This window comes from Saccostrea echinata, unplaced genomic scaffold, assembly GCF_033153115.1.
Source record: "Saccostrea echinata isolate AGI-Se365-2 ecotype Australia unplaced genomic scaffold, CSIRO_AGI_Sech_v1 ptg000056l, whole genome shotgun sequence".
Classification (NCBI taxonomy): domain Eukaryota; kingdom Metazoa; phylum Mollusca; class Bivalvia; order Ostreida; family Ostreidae; genus Saccostrea; species Saccostrea echinata.
In genome coordinates, this window is record NW_026889805.1 from 11,364,503 (window position 1) to 11,385,025 (window position 20,523).

At 32.3% G+C, this 20,523-nt stretch overlaps 1 protein-coding gene across 2 annotated transcripts in view; it reads right to left on the minus strand.

The window, feature by feature from the left end:
• Window positions 1-3,881: 3,881 nt before the first annotated feature.
• The window catches only part of LOC133173685 (inositol polyphosphate-4-phosphatase type I A-like), a 41,015-nt gene continuing 24,373 nt past the window's right edge, over window positions 3,882-20,523 (minus strand). Inside the window, exons 11-25 of one of the 2 annotated variants that reach the window (XM_061308675.1) lie at window positions 20,195-20,391; window positions 19,875-19,932; window positions 18,337-18,439; window positions 17,002-17,109; window positions 14,742-15,013; window positions 14,103-14,315; window positions 13,275-13,472; window positions 12,102-12,170; window positions 11,747-11,988; window positions 10,635-10,670; window positions 10,208-10,348; window positions 8,851-8,948; window positions 6,107-6,216; window positions 5,490-5,644; window positions 3,882-4,861 (exon numbers count right to left, since the gene is read on the minus strand). In XM_061308675.1, coding sequence (XP_061164659.1) covers window positions 4,729-4,861; window positions 5,490-5,644; window positions 6,107-6,216; window positions 8,851-8,948; window positions 10,208-10,348; window positions 10,635-10,670; window positions 11,747-11,988; window positions 12,102-12,170; window positions 13,275-13,472; window positions 14,103-14,315; window positions 14,742-15,013; window positions 17,002-17,109; window positions 18,337-18,439; window positions 19,875-19,932; window positions 20,195-20,391 — 2,133 coding nt within the window. In that variant the 3' untranslated portion in view covers window positions 3,882-4,728. Of the gene's footprint in view, window positions 4,862-5,489; window positions 5,645-6,106; window positions 6,217-8,850; window positions 8,949-10,207; window positions 10,349-10,634; window positions 10,671-11,746; window positions 11,989-12,101; window positions 12,171-13,274; window positions 13,473-14,102; window positions 14,316-14,741; window positions 15,014-17,001; window positions 17,110-18,336; window positions 18,440-19,071; window positions 19,175-19,874; window positions 19,933-20,194; window positions 20,392-20,523 lie in introns of both variants that reach the window. The other variant, XM_061308676.1, reaches the window with a different exon arrangement.

The window sequence follows — 20,523 nt, forward strand, 5'->3', positions numbered from 1 at the left end:
TTTGGTCCAGGCAGAGATGCAAATACCTGGAAATGGACCTACATAGAAAAAATTTAACCTGGTCACTAGTCCAATGATGGTCAGATCCAGAATCTGAAGCAATTCTGGTATTGTGCATCCCTTTATGCACCATAAATGTGAGTGTGGTTATGATAGTTTTTATGATTACATGGGAATTGACCTGCTCTAAACAAATTCACCAGGTCATTCATCCATCCAAACATAGATAATCAAAGACTACAAAGCTCACCTCAATGAATGTATTTTTAAGTACATGTATAAGGCAACGTCCCATGTTAAACAAATCATCTAGTAGTGTACATCCCTAGGTTTATCATGCATGTTTGGTCTTCAGGGTAGGGATAAAAGTTAACATTAGAATGAAATTGCTCCAAAAACTTTAACTTTGTTACTCATCCGGAAAATGTAGGTCAGATCCAGCATCCAAAGAAAGTCTATAATGTGCATCATGGCTAGTTGTATCATCCAAGCAATTTTGCTCTAGGAAAGGTTAAAAGTTAACTGGAATGAACTCTCTCCAAAAACTTTAACCTGATAACTCATTGAGAACAAGATGTGTTTATGAAACACTGATGCCCCTGTATGGAAGCTTATGGCGAAGGTTAAAGTTTCTCAAATGCAAGACTCCAAAGTCAAGATCAAGAGATCAAAAATGTTGTTACCCAACGAAACGACTTGTATCAATGGATATACCTTGTAAATATAAATTAAAAGCCCAAGCACCAACCAGTTAAAAGTTATGGTCAAGGTTGATGTTTTCTAAAAGTGGGTCAAACTCCAAGGTCAAGGTCAAAGGGTTAAAATTAATGGTACGCAGGGGGAAGACCTTGTCATAAGAAGTACACTTGCAAAATATAAAAGCCCTACCACCAACTGTTCAAAAGTTATGGCGAAGGTTTCAGTTTTTCAAAAGTAGGTCAAACTCGAAGGTCAAAATCAAAATTGTTGGTATCCAAAGGAAGGTCTTGTCACAAAGAATATACCTGTGAAATTTGTAGGGATGTCAATGAATAGTCGACTATACGTTGACATCCCTACTCAAATGGGATGAGAGGGTATAGAGTGCTCACAGTTACTCTAGCTGAAGTTTGTTCCAGGTAGGGTTTATATATGTAGTTACTTGGGAATAGATTTGCTCTTAAAACTTCAATTGGGCCATCGATGCTGACTAAAACTTCATTCGCTTATGTAACTGTGTATTTCATTTGAAAGGATGAGATAACCTATAGCAGTGGAGTGTATCATATTAGAGTTGTTTTTTTAGCTCTACTGGTCAGAGACCAGAAGAGCTTAGGCGATACAGTAAGGTGTCCGTCGTCCGTCCATCTGTCTAGCTGTCTGTCTGTAAACAATTTTTCAAAATGCTACTCCTCCTACAGTTTTGGTCAGATTTCATTAATTTTGCACACAAGTAGACTACACTAAAATACATAATCCTTTGTATCTGCATGTTTTGATTTCGATTAACGGTGTTGCCATGGTTACTAAAAATAGAAAGTTCTGTGAAATACTTTCAAAATGCTACTCCTCCTACAGTATTGGTCTGAATTCAATATAACTTGGCACAAAAGAAGACTACACTAAGACACATAATTCTATTTATTGGTTTTTGATTTCGGTGAACAGTGTTGCCATGGTTTCTAATAATAGAAATTTCTGTGAAATACATTCAAAATGCAACCAACTCCTCCTACAGTTTTGGTCTGATTTCAATATAACTTTGCACATAAGTAGACTACACTAAGATATAATTCTGTATATTGTTTTTGATTTCAGTGAATAGTGTTGCCATGGTTTCTAAAAATAGAAATTCCTGTGAAATACATTCAAAATGCTACTCCTCCTACAGTTTTGGTCTGATTTCAATATAACTTGGCACACAAGTATTACACTGAGATGCATAATTCTGTATATTTATTTTTTGATTATGGTGAAGTGTTGCCATGGTTACAAAAAAAAAATGAAATTTCTTTGATATACTTTTAAAACATTACTTCACCCACAATTTAGTCTGATTTTAATATAACTTGGCATGCAAGTAGACTACACCGAGACACATAACTGTCTTTATTGTTTTTTTGATTTTGATGAATAATGTTGCCATGGTAACTAAAATCGAAAATTCTCTAAAATTCTTTTAAAAGGCTACTCCTTCTACAGTTTAGCCTGATTGCAATTCATCTTGCCACAAAAAGAGAGTAAAACAAGGATTATTATTTATTTATTGCTGTTGCAAAGTTTCAAGTCCAAGTGCTACTTTTCTCTTCCTTTGTTTTAAGGACATTGGCAAGGTTCCTGGTTATCGTATAGAATTTTTCAAGAACTTTTGAGTAGGTTTAAATGTACTAAACAGGCGATATTCTGGACCGTTTAACCTGCCAATCCAACCTTCTTTTTTAGATTTTATCAAATCAATGTTTTTACACTTCTCAATGTATTTCCTATGTAAAATGTTGATAAAAGGGACCTACATAATTTTTCACCATAATATTTTTCCAAAACCCACTTATTTCATACAGTTTTTGTATTATATACATTATTGTATCTTCATTTCCTATGACTTCTAGAAATCTTGGCTAAAAACTTATATATCGGAACAAAACATGGATATACCGGCACCGATCATTATTTCTGAGTTGCTTCCCTTAACAGCTTAAATTGATCAAGAGACTGGTTGATTGTTTTTATCATGTAGTTGACTGAATTGATTGAAACACATTGTAACAAAAATATTGGCATTGTTTAATTTTTATTTTTTATTCGTAGTTACTAAATGCTGCTTCCTTCACACGACCTAGCTAAGAACTGTTCTCAGTCGGCCTACCTTTCAGCATATGTCACATCTTTGCCCTTCCCAGCATACTGAGCACAATTATCGTAAATGACGACCTACTGGCTCTTTGTCCCTGAATACAATGTGCAACAAAGCCATTACTACTTTTCTTTCTTGCTGTATAGATGATTCTACCCGTTGAAGGAAGTACACGTGCTTTTGTTTACCTCTGTAACATACGCTTTATTGGTTTCCACCGCTTAGAGAATTCTACACGGGAGATCACTCTCAATCACTATTCTATAAGTGAAAAAACCCATGTATTAAACCTTCTTTCTCCGGAAAACCTTGACTTGCCAATGTCCTTAAGTACAAACCAGTAGAACTACAGACTCGACAGAGACTTCTGTTTTTTGTTTTTTTAAATAATTGCAAATTTATTCTTCAAAAGAACCATTTAAACTATTGCATTTTCTTTAAGTTACATTACAAATCTTGAAATAAAAATATTCAGGGGGGGGGGCAATTTTAAAAAGGTGCAAAACATAGGAATATTCAATGAACATAGGAATTATGTATGTTTTAAATAAATTCATACCATACATGTATATAGAATAAATATTACTGAATGGCAAATAGGGAAATTGCCTGTGTCTTTTAAATTCAACTGTATCAGCAAAGTTTTCATACAAGTAACAAGGGAAAACAGATAACAATTTATTATAAAAGTAATTGCACATATATCACATCTGACAGCTTAATTTTCAAATATACATATCTCCTCACAAACATATAACAAAACAGTTATACAGTTAGAATGTAATCAAAAGAAATTCCACATAATTAATTATCTTTCATCATTTCAGGTATTAATAAATAGCACCACTGATATTAATTTGTTTGTATACCTTAAACCTGTTTGAAAAAAAAATGTAAGGAATTTCATTTACATATGTATTTTAAAAAGATAATGAAAATTCATCCTTCCAGAAATTCTATTTGCTGATTCTAGAGTTAAAGTAAATCTTATAAAATAATAAATGTTACAAAGTAATAAATGTTACAAAGTAGTTTTATTGTTAGAAATTCTAAAATGATTGAATTCATTGTAAATTAATAAAACATGAAAGCTTAATTATGAAGGATCTTTATCACTTAAAATATATGAAAATTACAACCTGTTTAATTATTTGTTCTCAAAGCTCTAAACTTACATATAAAAAAAAAATGCAAGACTAAAAACATCTGAGCTGTATCATTTAAATAAGATGGTCACTTTTCAAACCTGGGATTTCTTTTGACTTTGAATAACGCTAAGTTTGTTCTTAAATGTTTTACTAAGGTGAGCAAAAAAGTAATTGACTATTGATTCATTTATACGAAATTTCCCACAAATGACTAGTTATCAGTTAAGAACATGACAGAAACACTCATCAGGTTATTACTCTATATGTATATAGGTATTGGGTGACAATTCTATTGTTAAGAGTACAAAATAATGCCTATAGAACAAAGTACACAGTAAGGCTATTTATCTGATTAGATACTTCCCTACTCTGATCAAAGCACTTGTAATGATCTTCTGGATAAAAAATAGCCCTCATGTGACATACTGGTCTGTGTAAATGTCTCATCACTTGTAAAAATTAACAGGACATACAATGCACATGTACATATACTTTCTTTCCATATAGTGTATGTTTTATAAAGACAACAAGTTTTAACAAGAGGTAATAAACATAACAATCACACTTTATACAGATCCATGTACTAGGACAAGTGGAGAAAACTCCTTGACAATGTATAACAAATCAGACATGTACATGTGCGTAGTCAATACACACACTTAACAATGAGCATTCTGATATTTTGTATCTCATCAAAGACTATAAGGATATGACACATAACACATGTAAGTCAGCAGACTTTAAGAATCATCCCTGAACATTCCCATAAGTCCCATTTGGTGGTCTATAGAGTTTGGGAACATACAGAAGTTGGAAACTATTAAAGGCATATTTTCTAGAACCAATGTTTTTATATGTGTTTTCTCTCCTGACTCCTTCACTGAAAAAAAAAAAAATCAATAACAAACTGGATATGTCAATATCAGAAAATGCATGTGTTATGGAAATTAAATGTATGATTTCACAATACTATCTTTCATTGTATGTTAAAATAAATCTAGATGCTGTATGTGTATTGCACACCACGATAATAAATTAAATCATTCAAAAGTGAATGATAGAAAAATGATGGCCTTCAATCTTCTACACTGTCCAGTTCAAACATAAATGATAGAAAAATGATGGCCTTCAATCTTTTACACTGTCCAGTTAAAAAGTGAATGATAGAAAAATGATGGCCTCCAATCTTCTACACTGTCCAGTTAAAAAGTGAATGATAGAAAAATGATGGCCTTCAATCTTTTACACAGTCCAGTTATAAAGTGAATGATAGAAAAATGATTCTACACTGCCCAGTTAAAATTTGAATGATAAAAAAATGATGGCTTTCATTCTTCTACACCGTCTGCCCAGTTAACATATGAATGATAGAAAAATGATGGCCTTCAAATCTACACTGTCCAGTTAAAATGGCGATTTTCATTCTTCTATACCATCCAGTTCAAACATGAATGATAGAGAAATGATGGCCTTCAATCCTCTACACTGTCGGATGTCCAGTTAATTACCTTCTAAAACAGTCTAAGGACTGGGAGAACACATGTGATGCCAGGTCATGTTCCTGCTGAAGTATGTACACCTGCTCTAATGTTACACTCATAGAGGTTCTATCCTTAGCACTCTTACAACTGATGACACGTATCCCATTGATTTTCCTGCAGATCTGTTAACAGAGAAAACAATGAGTGATGATACAGATCCCTAATTCTACTGTAATCTGTTTATGATACATGTATTACAATTTCATTCACAGTATGGACTTTCAGTGGCAATGACAAGCTTATACTTGTGTCACACCAAACTGTCAAATCATTATGGTAATGTTTGCTGTACATTTCCAAATAGGGCAAATGTTAGCACAGGAAAATTGCCTAAATTTCAACAATGTTGATCAGTGCATACAAAGCAAATGTTAGAACACAAAGTTGACTAAATTTCAACTTTGAACCAGTGCAAGCAGAAATTTTCTACAAACATGATTGGGCTTATTTTTATATGACAACACCACCAGAGAAGTCTTGACTATCATTGAATGTGTCCTAATCTGTGTGGATAAGATCTTTAAACATTTAATAAACTACTTGTAATGAAATCTGTTGGTACAATATGTAGATACTATAAATACCTCTGCAGCCAGTTTCAGGACATCTGTATTTTTGCTCTTTTTGGAATTAACATTGTAATGCAGTTTGTTTCTCAAGTCATTTATTGTACCTTGACCTAATTTTCCTTTGTCTGAAATATTAAAAATAACATATTTCAGAACTCAATCTGGTAGCGGGTTCAGAAAATTGCCTTGAACATGACAATTATGCTTATGTGGATTAATCATTTTAATTTTTGAAATCAATGAAAATTCACAAAATTACACCCACGTGAAATGTAAATGAAAAATATTTAGCATTAGGGTGAATTAAAAAAAAAAAGACCACCAAACTGAATTTTTTTGGCAAAATTCAACTACTTATAACATATTTTTCACTTATATCATCATATTGCAAAATAATGCATTCTAGTTTAAAATCCTGAAGTGGCAATGGAATAGACAATTGGATTAAAAAGTTTCAGAATTTTTATTAGTAAAATTTCTTTTGAAAAAAGAAAATATCATTACACCTTGAAAGACTTTCTAAAATACATAATCGCAAGAAATTATAGTTTTTAATGCTTCAAAATGGTAAAAGGGGTATAAATGATTAAATCTATACCTTGAATGAGTATCTTCTCTTGTACATGTGACAAAAAATTGGCTTTTTGATTGTTATTTTACATTATTTTTTCAATTCTGGTTTGAAAAATTTTAATATGAAAAAAATATGAAGCAATAAAATTCCCCAAAGTTCACTTTTTTGTCCGTTCAAGTCAATTCTTTAAATCTAGGCCAAAAAAGAATTGTTATATGCGACTTCTCTTACAAAAAATACTAGATTTTGAAGTGTCCCTATGTTACATTATTGTGTTGCACTCCTGACATCTGATATGTATTTTATTTAACATTGTTTTAAAAATTATAACACACAATAACCCATTCTTACTTTGTAAATCAATTTGTCGTGTTGATATTTTTCATCGTTCACAGCAGGTTTTTCATATTTTGAAGACCTTAAAACATGATTATTTGCAAAGTGTAATATATATAAATTGTATTTAAAATATATGTGAAACGATGAAAAATATTCCCTGAATTGACTGTAAATTTTCTGTAATTTGTTGATATAGACATAGTGTTTTGAACATCAAATAGTATCAAGCATTTTTTTCAACTTATTTTTTAGTAAAGATAGTTCAAAAGCATTGGTAATTATGCACCAGTTTTGTTGCACTCCTGACTGCAATAAAGTTTAAAATTAAAACCATAGAACACAAAAATTCATAAAGTGTTGGCAACATCAAGTGGTAATGAAATTGTGTAATACTTATAGTCCAATACTTCATAATTAAACAGATGAAAGTATTTAAAATTCACATTTTATCTGGAATTATATCCTATTTTATGCCCAAAAAACTAGCTTAAATGTATATTTAGAAGATAAAAAATATTTTAAAGCATATTTTCCTTTAGAAGACAAACACAGTAACCCACCAGAAAAATTCTACTCGTCATTTTTTCTTTATTTTTATTCTTATTGGATGATTTATAATTCTAACATATTTGTTGCACTCCTGACCAAAAGCATTGGTGCCTTTAAAGTAGAATTGTGAAGTGAAAATTACATAAGAACTTGTTCTGTTGTTTCAGTGAAGTTGAGGAGGAATTACTTGAATTTAATGACAATGTTTTAGTGTGTTTATTTTTAACGTTCATTAAAAAAATCACAAAAAAGACAAAAACACATCTGAATTGATAAAACTGAAAAAGGAAGGATTTTAATAATAAAACTGTCAATAATTTAGCATTAAATTATACAAAAAGATCATTATTAATTAATGAATACTTCTAAGCATGAATAGAAGTGTTTTCGTCACACAACTTGAATCTTTAAAAAAATGCATTGCACTCTTGACCATAGAAATATGGATCTGAAGCACAGACAGATCCTGTAATTGATAAATCTATTTGGTAAAAATGTTCTTAGTGTCTTTATTTTCCAAAATAAAAATCAGAAAATCATATAATGATAATAGTTTTTTCATGCTTGGGAGCAAAACATCAAATGTTGCACTCCTGACATTTTTGGGTATGCACATATACTTGACTCTCATTAATGCTGCTTGTGATTTATATAACATTTTTAAGTTTTAAAATGTATATCAGTTATTATTTTACACTTCCAAAATTCTTTTTTGTCTTAATTTTCTATCAGAATTTTACAATTGATGTTTTTTTGGCAACACTACATTTTTTCTGTTGCACTCCTGACATGGTATAACATTTTTTAAACATCAGCCACGACCACAACTTGAGTAAACAAAAGTTATGACAGTCCACATTTAAAGCTCAATACTTTGAATATTATCAGGAAAGTCTTTATTTTCAACATGAAGCATTATTTTTTATTTCACAGATCTCCAAAAAATACTGAAATTTCAAAATGTCACAAAAAGGTGTTGCACTCCTGACAATTTTAGCATCATTTTTGGGCATAACTTTTTTGTTAATTGAGATATCAACGAGATATTTGGCAGGTATTTAGACACTATCTAAAGACATATGCTGAGACATAGAAATCTATTTTCATTGCAAGTATTTTTAGTGTGGGTTGATAAATATGCGTTTGGTCATTTTTTTTTAATTCACCCATTACACAAATGAACAATTATTTATGCTCACAAATGAAAGGTTTGGTAAACACAATGCACAAAAATTACATCCACAAAATTTTTCCTAGAAATGGAAAAGATTTTGTATGTGTAAAAAAAGAAAATTACCTAAACTCCCAAGCTTCTTCTCACAGCTGTCTAAATAGGCATTTACTTTGGTAACATTTTCAACATTGATTCTCTCTTGCAGTGATGTATCACCAATTCTGAAAGTAAGCAATAAAAAATTTCACATTTGGATAAAAATTGTACATGTATATAAATAAAAATGAATAAATTTTGAATGTTTCATAGGTTTATGATCTTCAAGTACAGTATCTACTGATAAGGAATCATTCATTGATATAACAAGACTGACTGGCTTTAATTTATCTATTGATGAGAGTTGCTTCATATTGTTACAAAGAGTTCTTTTAACTTTTGTGGGACCTGTCTATTGATGTACAGAAACAGAGTTTCTGAATTCTTACCTGTCACCTAGTAAGGCCTGCCACTGATTTAACCTAGAGTATCAGCTAGCCTAGTGATGTAACAGAGTTTTCTGAATTCTTACCTGTCACCTAGTAAGGCCTGCCCATTGATTTAACCTAGAGTATCAGCTAGCCCAGTGATGTAACAGAGTTTCTGAATTCTTACCTGTCACCTAGTAAGGCGCCTGCCCATTGATTTAACCTAGAGTATCAGCTAGCCCAGTGATGTAAAAAAGTTTCTGAATTCTTACTTGTAAGCTAGCAAGGCCTATCCATTGATGCAAAATACAGTTTCTGCTATTGAGGTTTACTTAGTGATGATACATACATGTAGAATGTCTGTGTAGCAGTAGTTGAGTTGCTGTCAGCTAGTAATGCCTGCCCATTGATGTAACATTGAGTTTCTGAGTTCTGACTTGTTACCTTGTAAAGTCTATCCATTGATGTAACATAGAATTTCTGAGTTCTTACATGTCTGCTAGTGAAGCCTGCCCATTGATGTAACATACATGTAGAGTGTCTACATAATTATATTTTAATATAGTTTTTTAGTTCTTAATTGTCACCTAGTGAGACCTGCTCATTGATATAACAGAGTGTCTGAGTTCATGTGTTTGATTGTGAGGCCTGCTCATTGATGTGATATTGAGTTTCTGAGTTCTTACTTGTCTGTTAATGAGGCCTGCTCATTGATGTGATATTGAATTTCTGAGTTCTTACTTGTCTGCTAATGAGGCCTGCTCATTGATGTGATATTGAGTTTCTGAGTTCTTACTTGTCTGTTAATGAGGCCTGCTCATTGATGTGATATTGAGTTTCTGAGTTCTTACTTGTCTGCTAATGAGGCCTGCTCATTGATGTGATATTGAGTTTCTGAGTTCTTACTTGTCAGTTAATGAGGCCTGCTCATTGATGTGATATTGAGTTTCTGAGTTCTTACTTGTCTGTTAATGAGGCCTGCTCATTGATGTGATATTGAGTTTCTGAGTTCTTACTTGTCTGCTAATGAGGCCTGCTCATTAATACCAATGTTGAAGACAACAGGAGTGACAGACACCTTCTCTCCTCTCTGTAACTCAACTGGCAGTTTGTCAAACATCTCGTCTTGTAGAGGAATGTTAACACTGACACAGTGTCTGGAAATCAAAGTTTACAATTCAGAGGGGGATACATCTTCCATCAGTATACACCATTTTTTTTTTAGATTCTTTAAATATTTTGATTGCTTTGTTACTACAATTTATCAAAAATGCTGAATCTATGAAGTAAAAATTAGTGGAATTAAATTTCAGCCAAAATTTTAAATTATGAAGGAAAAAGTCTTGGGGGCATTTAATAAAAATTAATGGTGATACTGAGCTTATTTCAGAAATTCTCACAAAATTTTTTATCAAAATAAAATTTTATAAATTTAAGCATTACCTATGAAAATCTCCATAAGCACCACTCTTGAAATGGCTGAAAAAGGCATATATTTTAAAGTGGTCAATATTTATTATATCTTTCAAGTTTGTTTCTGATATTTTTGATACTGTTAAAGCAGAAATATTTGTTGGGGGTTAAATGTAGTTTATTTCTTTTTTAACAATTATCATAAATCCCATATGAAATTTCTTATGCCTTCATGTATATATTGAATAGAGTTACTTTCAAAACAACAAAATTTAATGCCCACGAAGCCTTTTAGATGACAAATCAACAAAATTTTTTCCCCACGAAATTTTGTGCTTCTACAGTATGTATCAATGCAAAGTGCAAATGATGTTGTTACCAGTGGATTTATTACTTTTAAGGTGGAAACTTTAACAAAGTGGAGACACTGATCTCATTCTTATTATGGAGCAATGTTTATATAAAATAAAAATCGACCTTCAAAATTTCTACTGACCTAATTTCTAAAGATAAGAAATTTTCAAATTTGAACCCTACAGTATAGCCATGTTTAGAGTATGTAGAAATGGTGACGGGACGAGCTTGATCTGCATCTATAATTTCTGAACACAACATTGTGCAAAAAATTGCTTGAAATGAGGTACTGTGAAAACACTAATTTTCATTTTGGTTAATTCTCATTGTTTTCTTGGTATGAAAAGACACGCGTAAATTCATGTCCTCCACAAAATGTAAAAATTTAAAATACTAGTATATAACAGCTTAAAAATTCTTCAACCACGAAATCTAATCCCCAAGAACCAATATATTTTTGTCTTACCACAAAAAATTGACTCCGTGAAAATAAGTGATTTAACAATATCTTTCTTGTTATAGAGATTTTTTATATTTGGTGTTTATCCTCTTGATGACCAGAGAATTTGAAGAATATACCTCTGATGGGGGTGGAAGGAAAAAATGACATTTGAAAAATATAACCACTGTTTCAAAACATAACTCTTCATCAAGAGCTATTTGAATTGTTATGGACAACTCTTGGGATATTATAATAAGTTTCATGGAGTTTTCTATGCTGTGCCAATCCTTTGTAACAAAAACTTCTTTTTGTATGTAATTTTGGAGAAATGTCAAGAATAATTTACCCATCCTGAAAGACTGTGGGTGAAGCACTAGGGTCATCAGATTTGACAAACTGGAAAGTGACGAACTTCAAATCATCTACTGCCACACAGAAGTCCTCTATCATCCCCATCTCATCTCCATAGCAACTGAGTAATCCTTCAAACTGACAAAACACTCCTACTTCCTGTATCTGTCTCAGAAAGTCCTCATTGGAGATACAAGTGGTTACCTTAGTAACAAAGCCACTGACAAGTGTTGTCAACTACAAATAAAAACCAGTGCTAACTTAATATCATGTGCTGATTTTCCTCTGCAGTGTTGTCTCATTTTCTGCAAAAAATTGGTACAGTAAAAGCTAAAATATAAAATACATACAGCATGAGAAAAGCACACATCCCTCCGATATCTCACAATGTGCATCAACCTGGAATTTCCACGGTTTTCCTGAAAAGTTTAAAAGCATTTTAAAAGCATTGTTATTTATGAGCAGAGAACAGACATACTCAAAAAAGATGAGTAAAAAAATTCATAAGATTGTGCACTGTGCATGAAACAATTTTACTTTAAAAACAACCAGAAGTCTCTGACGAGACTGTAGCTCTACTGGTTTGTACTTAAAAGTAGCACTTGGACTTGAAACTTTGCAACAGCAATACATAGAATAATAATCCTTGGAGTAGTCTCTTTTTGTTTTATTGAAATTTTTGTATTATTAAGATTTACTGCAATCAGACTAAATCTGTAGGAGAAGTAGCCTTTTGAAAGAATTTTACAGAAATTTCAATTTTAGTAATCATGACAACACCATTCAACAAAATCAAAAAACAATAAAGGCAATTTTGAATCTTAGTGTAGTCCACTTGTGTACCAAGTTATACTGAAATCAGATCAAAACTGTAGGAGGAGTAGCATTTTGAAAGTATTTCAAGGAAATTTCTATTTTTAGTAACAATGGCAACACCGTTCATCGAAATCAAAAACTGATAGACAGAATTATCTATCTTAGTATAGTCTACTTGTGTGCCAAGTTATGCTAAAATCAGACCAAAACTGTAGGAGGAGTAGGGTTTTAAAAGAGTTTCACAGAAATTTCTATTTTTAGTAACCATGGCAACATCGTTCATCGAAATCAAAATCGATTTATAGAATTATGTATCATAATTTAGTCTACTTGTGTGCCAAGTTATAATGAAATCAGATCAAAACTGTAAGAGGAGTAGCGTTTTGAAAGTATTTCAAGGAAATTTCTATTTTTAGTAGCCATGGCTACACCTTTCATAGAAATCAAAAAATTGAAAGCACTTCCTAGAAATCTCTATTTTTAGTAACCATGGCAACACAGTTTATCGAAATCAAAAACCGATATTCAGAATTATGTATCTTAGTGTAGTCTACTTGTGTGTCAAGTTATATTGAAATCAGACTAAAACTGTAGGAGGAGTAGCGTTTTGAGCTAGACAGACAGACGGCCGGCCGACGGACACCTTACTATCACATAAGCTCTTCTGGTCTCTGACCAGTAGAGCTAAAAACAAACAAAAATGATACCTGTATGTGTAGGAACATAACAATTAAGAGAATTTTCTGGTAGACAATTTCCAAGAAGCTCTTGAGCTTGATAACAGCAGGACTGATTTCATCCAGCCATTTGGTCCTGTCTACAGACTCACTCTGATTGAGCACAAGGTCATCAATTATTGAGATCAAACACATAGCAGCGGCCTCGGTGTTCAGTCGGGTCATTTCCTGAGGTGAAATCAAAGTATTACAAACCACAGTACTCCTGTCTATAAATATACAACAGTACTGATTCTATTCATATACATCAGTACTAATTCTATAAATATTCAACAGTACTCATCACATAATTCCTCATTTCATCCAAGTGCCTACATTGAAAAACTACACTGAAAATTAATACTCCTATTAATAAACAGTTACGTATGTTATGTGTGAATTCTAGACAAAAGTGAAACGTAAATGGGGGTGAGGTTGGGGGAAAACCTCCCAGTATGCAGTTTCATTTCAAATCAATTTGTTCATGTATTCCATAATTCTTGAACATGTATGACATATAACAAATCTTATGATTTGAGTAAAATTTTTTAAATTAGAAAATACAGTTGAACTTCATTATCTTGAACCTCAATTTCTCATTTACCCTGGATATGTCTAAGTGAGTTGAAAGTCCCAACAGATTTTTCTGCATTTTAACCTCATCAATATTGCAAACCCTTGAAGTACTAGCAGTGTCTCCATCACATGGAGTTCCAGGTAGCAAATTTTGACTGCAGTGTCTTACCTATAGTTGTCTGATTTTACAAGACAAGTTTTGCAAAACAAAATATTACAGCCAGTATTTAAGTTAAAAATTACCCAGGGTTCTGCAGTGGCGCTCTTGACAAAGTCTGTTCCTGACCACTTCCAGTTGTTGCCTGGCTTGATGCCCCCATTAGACATACTGTCCTTAGTTGTGCCCCCTGAATTAGACTGTTCGGAATCCTGGGACATCTCCATTTTAATTCTGTTGTATTCATCTGCCGTGTTCTGAACTAATGGCGTCTCACATTTCTCTACCAGTTTTCTAATCTGTAATTTTGGTGAATTATATTTTGGAATAAAAATTTTTGACTTGCTTCTTTAATGAAGGTTGATAAGAATCAATACTGAATCATCAAAAAATAAACTAGAATATTGCATTCACCACCTTCATACAATACGACACCACTAATACATTTATATTAAATATTTTGTCTTGTGACAATAACATACTGTATACCAGCTTTCTTTAGTGGCTGCTTTCATACGAGAATTTTGTCATTTAAAACATCAATACAATGGTTTTCTTCCACAACTTTTAGTCTAAAGTTTTCTCTTCTTTCAAGATGTATTATTGATGAATTCGTTTGAGCAACAAACTTAAGCTATTTCTCAATCTTCACATAACTAGCAAAAGCTAATCTCAGTGAGAGATAAATGGATTAAAGTCCTGTGACTTTAGATTGCAATGGCTACCTTTCTCTGTAGAGAATCTGCCACTGTTGTCAGATCCTCTGCCGTTCCATTCACCGCCACTTTACACAAACAATCACAGTCTTTAGATATGCTCATTTTGAGGTCGTATATATGGTTCACTAGATCACAAGCCACAGAGAGATTTGTCACTGTGTTGTTCTCTGTGGAGTGGGACTCCTGTAGCTGAGCTAGCAGACGACTTAGACCTCCATGTTTATATTTCTGGGCATAAGCCGTGAAAGCCCCAACGGTGATGACATCATACCAACCAGCTGTTTGTGAAAAGCAGAAAATATTTTACAATTTTCTTAGAAGTACATTTTTACTGAAAAATCCAGTAAGTAATTCAGTCTGTAACATTCATTATTTTTATGATGAGCTATACATGAAACAATGAGAGTACGAATGAAATAAGAGTACACATAAAATAATGACAAAGTACTAGGGATGGCAATTCGTAACTGGTCAACTGATTCCTTGGTTTAGAATGATGGTAATCAGTTAGAAAATCTGTAAGTCAAAAAAATTTATATAAAGGATATTCAATGTTTTGTAATTGGATATGGAATTTATTTCACTCGTGAGACAGGATTTTTTTTTTTTAATATTTTTCACTCATGCTTCGCACTCATGAAAATATAAAAAATCCTGTCTCATGAGTGAAATAAATTCCATATCCAACTAAAAAACATTGAATTTTATGTTTCTTACAAATTTACAGTTTTAGTCTGTATCAAGATGGTTTAGTAACTATCTGTCTTATGAGAGACCAAAAATCATTTTTACTTACTTTGATATCCTTTCACACTGTAACAGAATACAGTGTATCACTTTTATTCAATAAATAAATCACAGTATTTCACTATTGAAAATGTAATAAATGTAAATTTGAACACAATTTTCTTTAAATTCATTAATTTAATCACTGTTGAGCATTTGAGAACTGTTAATCAGTACATGTATCTTTTGCAGTTACCTACAAATTATATTTATTAAACAAACACTGTAAATTAAGTGATATAGTTCAGACTTGGTTCCGATTATGGTGACAATGCTTACATGTAATGAACTTATGTGACATCTGCTCTGGAAAATTATCAATTTTCCTTGTCTATTGAAATAAAAAAAGAATATATATGAAGTTTTCTGATCAAGATAAACAGAATGTAGCTATTCAAAAAGACAAGTAAATGTGCATTTTTGATATGATTAATCGGTCTGAACATCTTGCAGTTAACCAATTAGCAATTCTGTATTCGTTTGCCATCCCTACAAAGTAAACATAACCAGAAGTCTCTGATGAGACTGTAGCTCTACTGGTTTGTACTTATAACGAAGGAAGATAAAAGTAGCGCTTGGACTTGAAACTTTGCAACAGCAATAAATAGAATAATGATCCTTGGTTTAGTCACTTTTTGTGGCAAGATTTATTGCAATCATACTAACACTGTAGGAGGAGTAGCCTTTTGAAAGAATTTTATAGAAATTTTGATTTTAGTAACCATGGCAACATCATTCAACAAAATCAAAAAGCAATAAAGACAATTATGTATCTTAGCGTAGTCTACTTGTGTGCCAAGTTAAACTGAAATTAGACCAAAACTGTAGGAAGAGTAGCATTTTGAAAGAATTTTACAGAAATTTCTATTTTTAGTAACCATGGCAAACACCATTCATCGAAATCAAAAACCAATAAATAGAATTATGAACCTTAGTGTAGTCTATTTGTGTGCCAAGTTATACTGAAATCAGATCAAAACTGTAGGTGGAGTAGCATTTTGAAAGTATCTCAAGGAAATTTCTATTTTTAGTAACCATGGCAACACCATTCATCAAAATAGAAAAAAAATGATGAACAGAATTATGTATCTTAGTGTAGTCTACTTGTGTGCGAAGTTATACTTAAATCAGACCAAAACTGTAGGAAGAGTAGCATTTTGAAAGTATTGCAGAGAAATTTCTATTTTTAGTAACCATGGCAACACTGTTGATCAAAAATAAAAACTGAAACGCAGAATTATGTATCTTAGTGTAGTCTACTTATATGCCAAGTTTTATTGAAATTGGATCAAAACTGTAGGAGGAGTAGCGTTTTGAAAAATTGTTTACAGACGGACGGACAGACAGACGGATGAACGATGGACACCTTACTATGGCATAAGCTCTGCTGGTCTCTGACCAGTAGAGCTAAAAATGACAAATTTTAAAGTACACATTAAATAATAATGGGTGAGTTTTGGAAAATGAAAAAAAATCTTACTGGTATTCTTTTCTTCATTGATCACTGTCATTCTTTGAAGATGGAGATTCAAGGGAATGAACTCCAGGTCTTTATCGCCTTTCATAGTGCTAGCTTTAAAGCATGGTCCTAGTATATAAAATGTATACATTTCAATCTTTAAGAATGACTTAACTTTATTCTAGTAAAGAATACTTGATATAAATCCTAGCATTTTTCTTTAACTGTAAAAAGATAAAAAAAAATTTTTTTTCGAGTATTCGTGTTTACAAGTTACATATTATAAAATTGTAATTCTATTTAAATTGTATTATTGTAAGCATAGGAATAATTTCACATTTTTCATATTAAAAATTAATTATGATATACAAATTCAAACTGAAAACTTTTTTTAATATTCCCTTAATTTGGTTATATAGGGTATAACAGACATAATAAAAATTAATGTATGGGTTAAAGCAAACTGCCTCATATCAAACAAATGTTCTGGTAGTGTGCATCCCTAGGCGAACCCCACTAGGCTTGATCCATGCAAGTTAAGTAACTTATGGCTTATAGTTACTTGGGCATGGATCTGCTCCAAAAACTTTAAACTGGTCACTCATCCAGAATATATAGATCTGATACAGATCAGAAGCAAGCCTGGTGGTGTGTGCAACTCATTCAAGCTTGATTCAGGTTTGGACTTATAGTTAATTGGGAACAGACCAGCTCCAAAATCTTTAATCTGGTCACTCATCACTCATGCAAATTCAGTCATAACAGGCCTCATAGTTACTTGAGAATTGACCTGCCCCAAAACTTTAACCTGGTCTCATCTGAAAAATGTGGATCATATCCAGCATCTGAAGCAAGTCTAGTGGTATACATCCCTAGATGCATCATCATTGTTAGTTTGTGACTATAGGACTTGTAGTTATATGTACTTAGCAATGGAGTTGCTCCAGACCTAAAACTTTTAAAAATTGGGAGGCTGACATCAAAGTTGGAGGTATTGGAAAACATAACTCATCTCGACCTCTACATCTTTTGTTGAAGATAATAAGTGATTTTTTTTTCAACATAAAGAATTATTAAATGGTAAATATTTTGGAGACAGCCTATTTTTAGAAAAAAAAAAGTATATTTTTTTTTTACTTTGAACTAACTTCAAAAATACTAGTCTAAGATGTTCTTCATTACAAGTTACTTCCATTTTACAGAATACAGACTATAAGGAAGGTTTCCATTTCACTTCAAATAATACTCTGTTAAATATTGATAAATGTCATACTGTATGAAGGATACCAGCTAAATATCATTGATTAGCTAGGCTACATTGATTAAGTTAATAGGTTAGCAGAGAAAGACTGTCACCTTTGGATTTAAGGCATGTGAGATGCTGTTGATACAATGTTATCATGCTCATACAATAGTCCAATCTGTCTTGCAAGGCTCGTAATCGGGTGTGGCCAAACATCTATACACACAACAGATAATAAACTGTACACAACTAGAAATCACAAGAATTTTACAGGTCCAATTTAATTCTACATTTCTAAAATGTGCAATACATAAGATTATTTATAATAACTATACTTTCTATCTATACAATTTTTTAAAAATATTGTTGGAACAACTGTAGTGGAATAACTTTCCTCAAATGGTGTAAATTTTGTTTTTTGCAACAATTTTTTCTCTCAAAACCTTTGGGTCCATTCAAACTGGCACATAGCTAACCTGGGGGAAGAAAGCTAACCTGAGAGATTATATATAAACCTCCTGTCAGTTAACCTGCCTCAAATACTAGTATGAACTATGTTAACAAACCACAATATGCCATCCCATAATGTTCAATGCTACCAACAAGCCAACTAATATTAATGACAAATATTGTAATACTGATATAACTTCTAGCAAAGAGACATTCTGGTTATGTAATACACTAAAGATGGTTACAGAGCATTAAACTTTAGGTCACAACCATTCGCCAGTTCTAGTAATGATTAATGTGAAGTTAACATTCCTCGGGAAGTAATATGTTAAGGAGAGGGAACAATTGAGGAAGTTATACTCAGAGGAGGTTAGACTACAAGGTTATTCAAGGGGCACCTTGGTAACTGCTCAGTCTGTTGAGCGAGTCAGTGTACTTGGAGACAATGGCAGCTGATACAGTTATCATAGAGATCTGCTCACTCTCATATTCCTGTGGAAGCTACAATGAATAGCCTATATCATTAGAATCAGGAAACATGTACCCAATGTGATAACAATGTCATGCTATCACCTTTGGTGATAGGTAGCTATTATATTAAAGCTCAACTTGTATGACATTTGAATCTAATGTAACCTTGCTGGTTAAACAACTACTCTTCATATAAGGTAAAGAGGCCAAAGATTTCATCACGTACATGTATATTTCTAGTACGTCTGATCACAAAAACTTATGATGATAACATCATCTTACCTCACACGTCATTGACCAATCATTACCCAAAATGCTGGTAGGACATATAATTGTGATATCATCATAGTTTTTGACACTATTTAATTGATACTTCAAGCACTTCTGTCTGATTTTCACATTCAGTAATCACTGTTATGATTTAGTGAGAGAAATATATAACCTACATAATTCAATCTAATTCATATAATGTAATTTTTGACCAGTACATTTACCACTTGGGTTTGGGGTTGTCCTTCCTAAGTACCGATACTACCTTTAGTTATTACTATAACCCATAACGGTGCATGTTTCTGGTGCAAGCGTAAAGTTCAACTAGCATATGTCAAATTTTCATATATCATGTAACTTTATGATAAATATTTTAATTGTTGCTCATAGAGAAAATATTTTTGACACAATCTGCCTGCACAATCTTTCTAGCTGCATGTGGTATATAGAGTATACACACCTGACCTATATCCTGAAGCTGGGACAAAACATGGTTCTCTTCCTCAATCCATAATTTCCTGTCAAAAAATAATGGTTTCTTATAATTGAAATACCTGGTTTAAAAATTGAGATTGAAATATAATTGAAATACAGTTGAACTTTGGTATCTTGAACTCCAATATCTTGAATACCATGGATATGTTGAAGTCATTTTTTAAGTCCCTGTGCCCTATTCCTTAAGTATTTTATTTTGTAAATAAATAAAGAACTTATTTACCGACACAGATTTTAAGATTTCTTCAGTAGTAATGAAAATTTGATGAATCCAGATCTACTTACAGAAGTTGTATTGGGATGTCAAAGGCAAACATGCTTTCTCCCATGTATTCATGCACCAGGAGTTTGACATCACCTATGGTTGTGTCAAATCGGAATGTACGAGTGATGATGTTCTTGTAATGTGGACGGAGAGAGTCGACCCGTTTTGAGCGACGCCGTACAATGGCAGGTTTTTTTGGATTTGTGTCTGACTCTGACTGTAAATAAATAAATAGCTATTATTTTGACAAGGTAAATGTAAGCAAGTGTCCTGCTTAGTGATGAACATAAGAGTGGCTGAGGGGATGTTAGTATGATAAACAATATATATATATATATATATATATATA